The sequence below is a fragment of the Myotis lucifugus genome, unplaced genomic scaffold, assembly GCF_000147115.1.
Source record: "Myotis lucifugus unplaced genomic scaffold, Myoluc2.0 scaffold_18, whole genome shotgun sequence".
In the NCBI taxonomy this organism is placed as follows: Eukaryota; Metazoa; Chordata; class Mammalia; order Chiroptera; family Vespertilionidae; genus Myotis; species Myotis lucifugus.
The window spans coordinates 7,232,795-7,246,099 of NW_005871066.1; the positions used below are offsets into that span (position 1 = coordinate 7,232,795).

A 13,305-nucleotide genomic window follows, 5' to 3' on the forward strand; every position below is an offset into this window, starting at 1 on the left:
GAAAGGGGAGCAGGGGGGTGTCAGCCAAGTCCCATCATTCTTAGTGATCGGGGAGGGTAGTCTCGCAGCTACAGGTGACTGGTATTACTGGGCAACACAACTTTAAAGGAGAAGAGGTTTCTTGAAGGTGGGATATGAGAAAACAAGGAGCCTTCACTCAGGAGGGCTTGTGGGAAATCAGGGTCCTGGGAGAAAAATGGATTAAGACAAAGGGGTAGAGGGCCTGTTCTGCAAAAAAACTCCAAGATATACAGGTATTTATTTATTTGGAGGTTTGCAGATGACCCAATAGTACAAGGTATGCTAGTAACAAATTGATTGTACAGGCTACAACTGGTTGTCTTGAAAATGATGAAGACAAAGGATACAGGTAATGTTAAATAAAACATAGAATTTAGAAAAACTTAGAATTATGGAGGGAAATGTAAAATTAAGAAAACAAGTGGTAGAGAAGGATGTGGAAAGCAGTTGGCCCATTGATTTGAATAACCTTGAAAAAATGATGGAAAGTCCTATAAGGAAAATTAATGCCTGAAAGATATTATTGTACTTGGTAAACAATGCCTACAAATATTTTTTGAGATGGGAACTGATGCCATTATGAAGTTGAGGAAAGAAAAGATTAGACCAGGGGTGGGCAAACTTTTTGACTCGAGGGCCACAATGGGTTCTTAAACTGGACCGGAGGGCCGGAACAAAAGCATGGATGGAGTGTTTGTGTGAACTAATATAAATTCAAAGTAAACATCATTACATAAAAGGGTACGGTCTTTTTTTTTTAGTTTTATTCATTTCAAATGGGCCGGATCCGGCCCACGGGCCGTAGTTTGCCCACGGCTGGATTAGACACTTGGCTTGGTGAAACTCTAATATGAGATATAGATTACAAAGCAGAGATTAATAACGATGTTGTCTTATTGACCAAGTGGAGACATTTTCTAGATGACACAGTAAAGGAGTTCCAAACTGATTTTAATTTCTGAAAGTAATATCAGAGGCTACCCTACACGAGGATAAAATAGGAAACCAAGATAAAACAGGAGGAAATAGGCAAGATTTTGCTGAGCAGAGAATAACTTGATCTTTGAAAGGCCAGTAGGCATCCTTTGGAAAACAAAGACTACCTTTGGGGGAGAGAGATGATAGGTCCTTAAAACTTCTTCTCAGCTTAACTTATGTAGCCTATAAATACTATGAAAAATGTCACAAAATGTATTTGCAAATTCTGTAAAGTCTGAGAAGATATGGGGAAACAGCCAACATAACCATAAAAAAAGAAAGTCCTTGTAGACCTAATTAAATTTTTAACATCTAAAGTCAATAAGAAATAAAAGTTCATTTGACCAAATGTCAAGGTCAATGATAAAGACTAAGATTTTAAGAATTCAAGTATAATAGATTTAAAAGAGTAATAGATGTAATCTATGTTGATAGGTATTTGCTTTGCTTAACATGTTCAACAGTATATAAACTAGAAATTTATTTTTCTAAACCAGAGAAGCTTTAGCTTTTGGGATACATGATAGACTAAATTGAATACTCCTTTATTGTTAAAAAAGAATGTTAACTAGGATATTAAAAGATAATTTATTTCCATTTCATAGCTGATCCCAACAGATATGAACAGGTGCCAGGAAACACTGAGAACAAACCCAAAGTAGAAAGGGGATGTTGTTGCTATGGTAGCCCTCTGGAGTAGCAGACACAGCTTCTAGATTATGGGCTTCTTATACCTATGCTAGTGACCCGGTGCACGGATTCGTGCACAGTGAAAGGAAATTAATTAGAAGGTGGCCGGTGGGATGGGACTTGGCGAGAAGGGCCAGACACACCCTGGAGCCAACCTCCCGTGGTCCCTCCCCAGCTCCAATCATGCACTGGTGGGGTCCCTTGGCCTGGCCTGTGCCCTCTCGCAATCCAGGACCCCTCAGGGGATAGTTATATATAAAAAGTAAAAAGCTAAGATTATCCAAGAAGAATAAGGAAAGTAGATTTATCAGATATCAAAGCTTAATATGTGGAAATGTAAAATGGTATAACCACTACTTGACAGTTACTTAAAAAATTAAACATCTACTCCATGACATAGCAATTTCACTACTAACTGTTTACTCTAAAGGTAAGAAGCAGGTCCACAAAAGATCTGTGCAAGAATGTTCTTTGTAGCTTTATCCTTAATAAAGTCTAGACTGCCAGGCCTCCCCTTCTCCTGTATTATTCATGCAATAGACTTAACACATCCACCTAGCTCTTTCTGAAACATTTTACCAAACATACAGTAATTGACACTTTTCCCTAAAATTTTATTTGGGTGTTCGAGGCTAAGGAGCTTTATATTGTTTGCTTATAAATTTTCTTAAAGTTTACTTCCATGAGTATTTCTTAGCTATCTTTCTTACTGTATTTGTTATTTTTTCTGCTTTAATGATGTCAAAGTTTTAATGTCTTTTTTTAAATGAATCAAAAAAATTCAACCCAGTGCCTCAGTTAATGTAGAAATAGTGTTACCATTGGTTATTTCCTGCTCACCGATACTGGAAATGGCGGGTGTAAAACTTTAATCTGGACATCAGGTTTGTTTTCTTGAATATTAGCCTTCATATAATTAGGGAAAAGCCCTCTGGCTGCATTCACCCAACGCCAGAGCTCTGTGGGGTTTGAGAGGAGCACCTGGTATTGCAGACGACTGGGGATGGAGGACCAAGTCGGTCACTCCCTCCTTCCCTTCCCTGGTGGCCTGAAAACAAGAAAGCAAAACGCTGTGGCGCAGAGCTGGACCGCAGTGAGGCGGCAATGTCATCATCGTGTGGGTGTCCACAGCAGCGCATGGAACGTGCACAGAAGCACTTTGGGAAGCCACAGGCACTGCACCAGACTCTCTGCCCTTCCGGCCTTGAGTGTCTCCCTCTTTGAAAAGCAGCGAGCTTTTGTAAAAGTGAGAACACTTCACACAGCCTCTCAATTTCTAATAAAATACCTAAGAAAACTCAGAAAAGGGCGGAAACTCACACTGTCCAGCAGAATGGGTTTGAAAGGTCAGGTAGGTTGCCTCTTACCTGCTTAAAAGCAGGTGGGCAGTTCTGTCTTCCCAGCTCTGAAACAAAGTCACTGTCAATCAGAACGGGCATCTGACCTCTGCTGCCTGCATCCTCACTTCGGAGGCTGCTGAAGGCTTAGCTCTGTAATTCTCCAGGCAGAGAGAGGGGAAATAAGCCTGTGACTAACAGGAAAAATGCATAAGCAAAGAGTACAGCACTGGGAAGAAGGGGAGAAAGTGAGTCTTGTGACAGAATATTTAATATCTGTGGTTGGTTTTCAGTTGCCAGCCTTTTCAGAATCACCAAATTTGAGGATTAATATAATCAATTACACTTACACATCACATTAATTGCTAAATGGTTTGCACCCTGAAGGGGGTTTAAGGACAGAGATCACATCTGTTTAATTTATTGCTCCATTTCTTCTGCCTAATATATAGTAGAGACTCAGTACAGTGAAATATTTGTGCAGTAAGGAGATGGATTTATGAAATAAATTATTTTGGAATAGCAGGTTTTCCATCCTGGGCAAAGACCTAGGGCTTAGAATGACCAAGTCACGTAGGGGCCAAACTCTGCCAGAGAGTCTGTATTGGGAAGACCTATAAGACAACAGTAGGGGTAGTTAATAGAGGGCCTTCTGCACCAGACTTTGGCTTGGTATTTCCTTTCACGAGCTCTACAGGCACCACTGTAGGTTCATAAGAAAAATTGCCGTCATGACTGAGTGGAGGCTGGAAAGGTGGGTCTGGCAGTGGCCTGGAGGGAAAAGGGTACTGAGAGCAGGGAGCCAGTGGGTGCCTCTTTGAAGTATTTTAAAGAAACCGATTTTCTGAATCCCCGGTAAGAGCCCCCTCTCCCCCAACTGTAGAGTCTTTTTAAGATGCCATTTCTTTTATAATGTGCGCCTTAGATTCTGCTTCGTGAAGGCTGCAAGAAGATTCTCGTGGCGGACTCTCTGTCTTTACTGAAGAAAATGCATCGAACTCAAATGAAAGGCATTCTGGTCGATGGTGGGTAAAATGAAGTGACCATAGTGGAACTGTATGCCTCCCTTGGGGAAGAGACAGAGCAAGAAACATTGTGTAACCTCACGTGTGTGTGCTTCCTTGCAGAGGAGAACATCTGTGAATCGTGCCTGTCCCCTATTCTTCCATCAGGTGAGATTTTTAGGAGGGAAAGGAAATCCCCAAGTATGTGTTCATAATGAGTGGAATTTTTATAAGATTATATAGCTTTCAGGATAATCAAGTTTAGAGATTTTCAGCCCACAACTCTACTCAGTTGCATGCTGATGGTGCCATTCTCAAATTGTGGAGTAAATTGGCCTCGCCTGACAGGCTTGTAAAACCACCATGCGGGTCTTACCCACCGAGGTTCTGATTCAGTAGTTCCAGGGTATGACATAAGAATTTGCATTTCTAACAAGCTCCCAGGTGATGTTGATGCTACTGGTTCAGGAGCCATACTTTGAGAAGCACTGCTCTAGAATAAAACAAAATAAAATGAAGACTTCCCATCAGGTGTTTAAGTTCCAAGGTTGAAGAACCATGTGTGGATGTGGGACATTTTCTTATAGGCAGCTTTCCCTTTCCTTTAAATTGTTTTTCTTCTGACCCATTCTATACTACAAAGCTACAATAATCAAAAAAGTGTGGTATTGGCATAAGAACAGATATATAGATCAGTGGAATAAGATAGAGATCCCAGAAATAAACTCTTGCTTATATGGTCAATTAGTCTGTGACAAAGGAAGCAAAAATATACAATGGGGTAAAGACAGTCTCTTGAATAAGTAGTGGTGGGGGAAACTAACAAGCAAAACAATGAAATTGGACCACATATAAAAATAAACTCCATGTGGATTAAAGACTTAAAAGTGCTGATACCATTAAACTCCTAGAAGAAAACATAGGTAGCACACTCTTTAACATCACTCTTAGCAATATCTTGTGGGATGTGTCTCCTCCAGCAAGAGCAACAAAAGAAAATATTAACAAACGGGACTATATCAAACTGAAAATTTTTTGCACAGCGAAGGAAACTCCAACAAAATAAAAAGACAGCCTACTGAATTGGAGAAGATATTCGCAAATGATACATCCAATAAAGGGTTCATATCTAAAATATATAAGGAACTCATACAACTTAACACTAAGAAAACCAAACCATCTGATTAAAAAATGGGCAGAGGTCCTGGCCAGTGTGGCTCAGTTGGTTGAGCATCTTTCCATGCACAAAAGGTCACTGGTTCAATTCCCGGTCAGGCCACATGCCCACCTTGCAGGTTCGATCCCCATTCGGGGTGCATACGAGAGGTAACTGGTCAGTGTTTCTCTCATATTGATACTTCTCTCACTCTCCTACCTTTGTCTCTACCTAAAATATCAATAAAAACATTTTTTTAGCCCTGACCGGTTTGGCTCAGTGGATAGAGCGTCAGCCTGCGGACTGAAGGGTCCCAGGTTCGATTCTAGTCAAGGGTATGTACCTTGGTGGCAGGCACATCCCTAGTAGGGGGTGTACAGGAGGCAGCTAATCGATGTTTCTCTCTCATCGATGTTTCTAACTCTCTATCCCTCTCCCTTCCTTTCTGTAAAAAATCAATAAAACATATATTTTTTAAAAACAAACATTTTTAAAATGGGCAAGAGACCTGAATAGACATTTCTCCTAAGAAGACATACAGATGGCCAACAGAAATATGAAGAGATACTGAAAATCACTAATTATCAGGGAGATGTAAATTAAAACCACAGTGGGATATCATCTCACATATATCAGGATGGCTGTCTTTAAATAATCAACAAGTAACAAGTGTTGGCGAAGATGTGGAGAAAAGGGAACCCTTGTGCACTTTTGGGATTATAAATTGGTGCAGCCACTATGGAAAAAGAATGGAGATTCCTCAAAAACATTAAAAATAGAGCTGCCAAATGACCCAGCAATTCCACTTGTCTGTATTGATCTGAAAAAAACAAAACAAAACAAAAACATTAATTCAAAAAGATATATGCACCCCTATGTTCATTGCAGCATTATTGACAGTAGCCAAGATATGGAAGCTACATGTCCATCAATAGATAGATAGATAGATAGATAGATACACATATATATATATATAATGCAATATGACTCAGCCATAAAAAGGAATGAAATCTTTCCATTTGTTACAACATGGATAATTAGAGGGTATTATGCTAAATGAAGTAAATCAGAAAGAAAGAAAAATGCCATATGATTTCACTTATATGTGGAGTCTTAAAAAAAACACACACACAAACAGATGAATGAACAAAACAGACAGATCTATACATATACAGGGAGAAAAAGCTGATGGTTGCCAAAGGGAAGGGGGATTGTAGGGTAGGGCAAAAAGAAGAAGACTGGTTTTAAAGCCTCTGACCTGCTTGTTGCATTGAGTCCTTCTCCTTTCCTGTCCTCTACCCCCAGATGCAGCCAAGCCCTTCAGTATGGTGGTCTTCCATTGCCGGCATATGTTCCACAAGGAGTGCCTGCCTGTGCCCAGCATGGTGAGTGGGCAGCTAGGCCACCATCAGCTAAAAAGAAAGGGATGCAGTCAGAGGGACGTGCTCAACATTCTAGCCTGTCATTGTATGGCTCTGTGCGTTCTCAACGTTACAATATAGTTTTATATCACATAAGAAAAATTAATTCATCTAATTCTCAAATGTAAAAATGTTTAGAATACTATACTGAACGTTATAAAATCATATTCATTTCAGTGAATTTGTTCAGGTAAAACTGATGACTGTTGAGCTATAGAGCTATGGACACGTGAGATACAGTGAGAACCATTTTATGTCTTGTACAACTTTCTCAACCTGATTTCAGCACCATGACGCTGCTTTTCTTAGTGTCAAGTCACATTCCTCTGTCAGATTACACTTGTTTTGCTGTTCTAGACGGAATCCCATGTGAACCAGCAATAATATACAGGAAAAGGGAGTGGCATTTCATAGTGTCCCGCTGCCCCCTGACTGATTCTCCCATAATACTTCTGAATATGAAAGTAGAAAGATAAGATAGATAGATATATATATATATTTAATCTGTGTTTTTTTATTACATTTTAGACCTCTCCAGCGCAGTTCTGCAACATCTGCAGTGCTAAGCACCGGGGACCAGGAAGTGCCATTTTGGAGATGAAAAAATAGCTATGTTCTGTTTGTCAGTCTCTTTCTCACCACTCTTTTGAAGATGATTTTTTCAACAACAGAAGCATTTGTTGATACCAGTGCTGTTAAGAGTTTTGTACATGTTTATGCTATGCTCAAAAAAACTTTCATCTTCACTTGTCTACTAGAGTTTTCTCTTTGCATTTGCAGTTGATAAAGATGTTAGGTTTTTTCCCCCATCCATGCCTTGAAATATTTGGGTCCATGGTTAATATTTCATCATTTATTTGTTTAGCTCATTCTTTGTTTAGGAATGGAAATGTAAGTGTGGGCGTTGGAAATGAAGTTTTAGGTCCTAGTAAAACTGCCTCCAGCTGTCTGAGCATCGCCGTGTGGCTGTCCAGCCAGCTCCGGCCACATTGGGCCTTGTTCTGCCTGCTCTGCAATTCTTTCGTTCTGGATCTGGATTTTTTTTATGTCGTCCATTGTGGTTATTTTCTTAGTAGGTATTTAATGAAACATTGTGCAAATTGTCACTTATGCAGTGATGTCTGGGTGACACGAGCAGGTGACATCATGCAATGTCATATTGACTGATCACATGTTCTGTGTGTCCCAATAACTAGCAGAGTCTGGCCCTGGCAGGCACTGAGCATCTGTTAATTGAATAAATGTCAGCTCGACCCACGTGAAAGCCTCACCTTTATTGGGTTGAACAGCTTCGGTCAAGAATTCTGGCACCCTCAGAAGGAATGGAAGAGAATTTGAGCACCTTAGAGTGACGGGCTATGGTTAGTTTGTGACAGGGAGGAAAGCATGATACTGTAGAATCTGAAGGATTCTCAGGAGAAATGGGACTGATGCCTCGGGATGGGCTCAATGGTGATTTTATTCTCTGGAGCCTCCTCTGCCCTCTTAGAACAGAAAAAGCATAAGAAAGAGGGAGAGAACTCAACCATGTGACTGTATTTTCTGTTTATTGGCTTCATCCATCTTGGGATGTGTTGGCATTCTCTACTGGGTATGAAAATGTGAAAAGCATATACGCACTGCCCCCACTCTCTTAGTCCATGAACAGGAATAAATGCAGCTTTCCGCTTCTATCTTTTGGGGAGAGGGCAGGATTCTAATGAGTACTGAGCACATACCAACCCCGAAACTGGTACCGTCATTCCCCTGAGCAACATCTCACTTCATTCTCATGGTACCCCAAGAAGAATATATTGTATCCCTCAGTTTACTGATGAAGAGACCAAAATGTAGAGATGTTAACACAGTGGCAGAGTGACTGCCTAACTTCAGAACACAGGGGTCTGCTTTAAGAAATCACAGGGCCAGGTTCAGAGGAAATGCACAGTTCATCTCATTGCATGGGAGTTAAACAGAATATTCTCTATTAGACAACAGACTTTCCAATAGGCTTAAGTATTTAGAACTGGAAGGTTCTTAATTGTTAGTGAATGTAACCCTCAGTCCTCTCATATTTCCTTATTCCGAGAGAGAGAAACATCAATGATGAGAGAGAATCATTGATTGGCTGCCTCCTGCATGCCCCCTACTAAGGATCAAGCCCGCAATCCGGGCATGTGCCCTGACCGGGAATCAAACTGTGGCCTCCTGGTTCATAGGTCGACGCTCAACCACTGAGCCACACTGGCCGATCTGGCTTACTATTTTGGTGTCACTACAAGCTCCTTTCTCCAATCCCTCTCCACCTCCCCCTTCCTAGTAAGATCCATTTGTCTCTCCCATCAGACCATTTTGTAGCTTTCTTTTATTTTTTGCCAGATTAGCCAACATTTCCTTTTTTTCTTGTTATTTTAATTTACTTGTTGTTGTTAATCCTCACCTGAGGATATTCTTTCCATTGATTTTTAGAGAGAAAGAGAGAAACATCAATGTGAGTGAGACACATTGATTGGTTGGCTCCTGCACACACCCCTACCAGGGCCGGGGATCAAACTTGCAACCCTGGTACAGTGTGGGGGGCAGGTGCTCTAACCACTTAGCACGCTAGCCAGGGCCCAACAATTCTTGTAGTTTTCTAAAAAGGAAAATGAATATGAGTATGTTTCATATATGTTATAGGCTAACTGTTTTCCCCCAAAATTTATACGTTGAAGTCCTAATCCCCAGTACCTCTGAATATGACAGTATTTGGAGATCAGGTCCCTGAAGGTAATTAAGGTAAAATAAAGTCACCTGGGTGAGCCCTAATCCAATATGACTGGTATCTTTATAAGAGGAGGAAATTTGGTTGGACACAGACCTGCGCATGCACAGAGGAAAGCCCGTGGGAGGACACAGTGAGAAGGTGGCCATCTGCAAGCTGAAGAGAGAGGCCTCAAAAGACATAAAACCTGAGGGAACCTTGTTCTTGGACTTTCAGTTTCCAGATTTGTGAGGAAATGCATTTCTATTGTGTGAGCCATCCATTGTGTGGTCTTCTGTCAGTGTACCCCAAGCAAACGAATACAACATCATTCCTTGTTGCATAAACGGACGCTGTCTCAGCCACGGCGACATGCGACATGCTGCCGCTCTCTGTCCGAGCGGCCACTGCCTGCACTTCTGAAAAACACCACGCCCGCCACTGAGCCCACGCACACGCTGCGTCTCTTCCCACAATGCCAGATGTCTCCATCATTTCTCTAAGTATTACTTAACATGCTTTCTCTCAGATTCTTTGGTGCCAGGCTTCCAAATGTATCGATGAGACTATAGCAGGAACTGTCTGTTTATGTAAAACAATGTGGGAAGACTCAGGAACATAAATTTCTAATTCCACAAATCCTAGGAGAGGTGCTCTTAAGAGCTCGGTAAAATATTTGTAGATAATGTGTTACTCTAATTTGAAGTTCATTTTAACATAGGTAGCTTTTTTAAGATTCTTTTTGACTTCAAGAAGCACAGAACCTAAGTCTGTGCTTGTGCTAAGATTTAGGTTCAAAATATGTAGTTTCACCTGTACAAACATTCAGTACTATGACCACCTTAGTCAGGACTTAGCTGCACGTGAGAGAAGCACAATTCACACTAGGCTTGGGCAGAATGGAGAGTTTATTGTGAGGCCCCAGGACTGGGAGGCTCATGTGCTGGGCAGCAGGGTCTCTGAAAAAGAGAACCTCAGGCAACCTGAGAAGACAAAGCTGACTGCCTGGGGGAGGTGGCTCCACAATCCACTTCCCCTCTGCGCTCCAGAGGAACAGACTGATGAGCCTAAGAGAACCGACGGCAGAATTTGAGCAACACCTAAGCTGCATTCTCACATAGTGCTTCTCGGCTGTGAATGCTGTCAGCTTCAGAGTGTGTGTGTGTGTGGGGGGGGGGGGGGCGGGGGGGAGGCACTCTCCTCCATGAGTAAGGAGGTCTGAGAAAGTGGTGACAAGCAGGAATAGGGAGATACTCTCCCAGGGCCTCCTCGCTAACTCCTACGTATCCTTCAGCTTCAACCTCGCTTCCCTAGAGTAGCCTTCTCTGCCTTTCCAGATAAGGCTAGCTTCCCTGTGAGGTGTCTCTATAGCAACCTAGATGTTTCCAATACTCTTGAATTCTTGCAATTATTTAATTTTTCATTTGATTCCCACTAGACTATTAATTCCCAGATAGCAAGGAGTGACAATTCTATGTCCCTAGTGCCTAGTTATGCACCTGGGATTAATGTAAAAAAACATTCAAATCTATGTTCACTGAGCAGTAGGATAACAGTAGAGTTAATTCTGCATCTACTGTAGTCGACTCAGGCCCAAATCTAGTAGCTGAAGGCAAGACATGTTAGCCCCTGTAAAAGTCTAATCTTGGGCCGATCCTCATTCAGCCTGCCCTCTTCTCTGTTCAAGTGGTCACTGTGGTTCAAGATAGTCCAAAAATTCAGGCACGATCCTCTGTGCTGTGATGAAGGAGGTGGAGGAGAAAGAGCAGGAGGGGGAGGAAAAAAGGAGAGGAAGATGGAAAAAGAACAGGAAATCATACCAGCCTTAGAATTGGGAGGTCCCGGAGTTCTACAGTGTACAGTGAAGAGAACAGCAGCTGGTGAACTGTAATACTTTGATAATAGAGCAGTTGTGTTAAAATCGCCATTTTCCTGAGCCTTTGGCTTTTAGGTCCAGAATAAGAATTCGCCTTCCCCTTTCTGTGCTCACCCAGCAGCTTGCACATTTCTCTGCCACAACATATCCTAGTTATCAAAGGGTCCATCTGCTCAACTAGATGGGGATGCTGGAAGGCAAAGTCTATGTTTTCTTCATATACATACCTCAGGGCCTATGGAAAGGGGTTGCCACACCTTCCAGACTTATTGTTTTACAGATACACTGTAGATGGACAAGAACATCCTGAAGAGGACAGTGGTACCCAAGACAGCTGGGTGTAGCTGACTTTAGATGACCAGTTATTCAAGGTTGTACCCTCAATACATAATGAGAATGTTCCTTCACATTCAGTTCTATTTTCCAGGCACATGTATTCTCTCCTGAAATTGTTACAATAAGTCCATGAGATAAGTGCTGTTATCTTCCTTTTATAAAAATAGTGGCTAAGACCCAAAGAGGCAGAAATGCCGCTCAAGTTGGAAAGTGTCAGTCAGTTGTAAGTGGGTCTCTGACTCTGTGCCAGTCCAGCCTCTAGATTTTTATTCTATTTTATTTTTAAATCTCCGTCAACATGCCATCCTGTCACAGGAATAAAATGAAGAATGAAACCTAAAGAGTGTTCTGTACCTCAACTAAAAAAGTACCTCTCACCTGAGGATATCTTTTTATTGCTTTTTGGAGAGGAAGAGGAGAGAGAGCGAGAGCGAGAGCGAGAGAGAGAGAGAGAGAGAGAGAGAGAGAGAGAGAGACGAGAGAGAAGAGAAGAGAAGAGAAGAGAAGAGAAGAGAAGAGAAGAGAAGAGAAGAGAAGAGAAGAGAAGAAGAGAAAGAAGAGAGAAGAGAAGAGAGAGAAACTTCGATGTGAGAGAAATATGGATTGGTTGCCTCCCGTATGTGCCCCAACTGGAGATCGAACTCAGGTATGTACCCTGACTGGGAATCGTACTTGCAACCTTTTGGTGTACAGGACAATGCTCCAACCAACTGAGCCACCTTGCTAAGGCCTAACAAAGTATTTTAAATACAGTAGGTTCTGAATTTATATTTGACTTAAATGCTCCCACGGGGTGCTGGAACAACTTTGCTAAGGGTTGTCACTCTCTAGTCCTCTTATCTTGCTAACCAAATCCAGAGCCAGGCCATGGAAGAATTATTCTACTTCATGGTTATCCAAAAAGTGCTCATGAAATTAGCAGTTTCCCACGGGACAACATTTTATTTGATGCACAATATGGCAGACCCACCAAGGAACTCAACTGCTTGGTTTTTAGCTTGCTTTCTTCTTTACACCTCAACAGCAGCCTCAGTCCTGTCTGAAATATCTTTGATTCTTTGCCAAATAACCTTTAAATGACCTTGTAGTAAAGGCTGCACCCTTAGTAGATAGGAAGGGTACTTCAAGATCACTGGAACATCATGGATTGTACTTTTCCCCCAAAAGTGCCTATAATTTCTTATATTCAATTGATATAGAAAAATGAGCTTAATAACCTCAGCAGCATGGTACTGGCAGTAGCCACAGGTAAGAGTTTATGAATATAATTTTTCCTTGAGGCCAAGAAAATAATGGAAACTTTATTTTCTCGGTAACAAATGGTGATGTTCCTGAATGGAAAAGACATACTAACCTCAAAAGACTTAGCTAAAGTATTTCCTAGAAATGCATTCAGAGTTCATCTGAGGCACAGCTCAGAGAAAGAGAGCCCTCTCCCAATAGTTGCAGAAAATTCTCTATATTAAGGGTGATTGGCCCAAACTGGTTCATACACATACCCTTGGAGCAGGGGTCCTCAAACTACGGCCCGCGGGCCACATGCAGATACAAATATTGTATTTGTTCCCATTTTGTTTTTTTACTTCAAAATAAGATATGTGCAGTGTGCACAGGAATTTGTTCATAGTTTTTTTTTTAACTATAGTCTGGCCCTCCAACGGTCTGAGGGACAGTGAACTGGCCCCCTGTTTAAAAAGTTTGAGGACCCCTGGGATAAAAGGCAGTCCCATCCTGACCACACAGATTGGCATTGAGAGTGGGGAG

General features: G+C 41.6%; 1 protein-coding gene across 1 annotated transcript in view; it reads left to right on the top strand.

Annotated features, from left to right (window-relative positions):
• Positions 1-7,866, top strand: part of VPS41 (VPS41, HOPS complex subunit) — a 121,274-nt gene extending 113,408 nt beyond the window's left edge. Inside the window, exons 26-29 of the mRNA XM_006085361.3 lie at positions 3,952-4,051; positions 4,154-4,198; positions 6,492-6,571; positions 7,136-7,866. Coding sequence (XP_006085423.1) covers positions 3,952-4,051; positions 4,154-4,198; positions 6,492-6,571; positions 7,136-7,216 — 306 coding nt within the window. The 3' untranslated portion in view covers positions 7,217-7,866. The remainder of the gene's footprint in view (positions 1-3,951; positions 4,052-4,153; positions 4,199-6,491; positions 6,572-7,135) is intronic.
• The last annotated feature ends 5,439 nt before the right edge of the window (positions 7,867-13,305 follow it).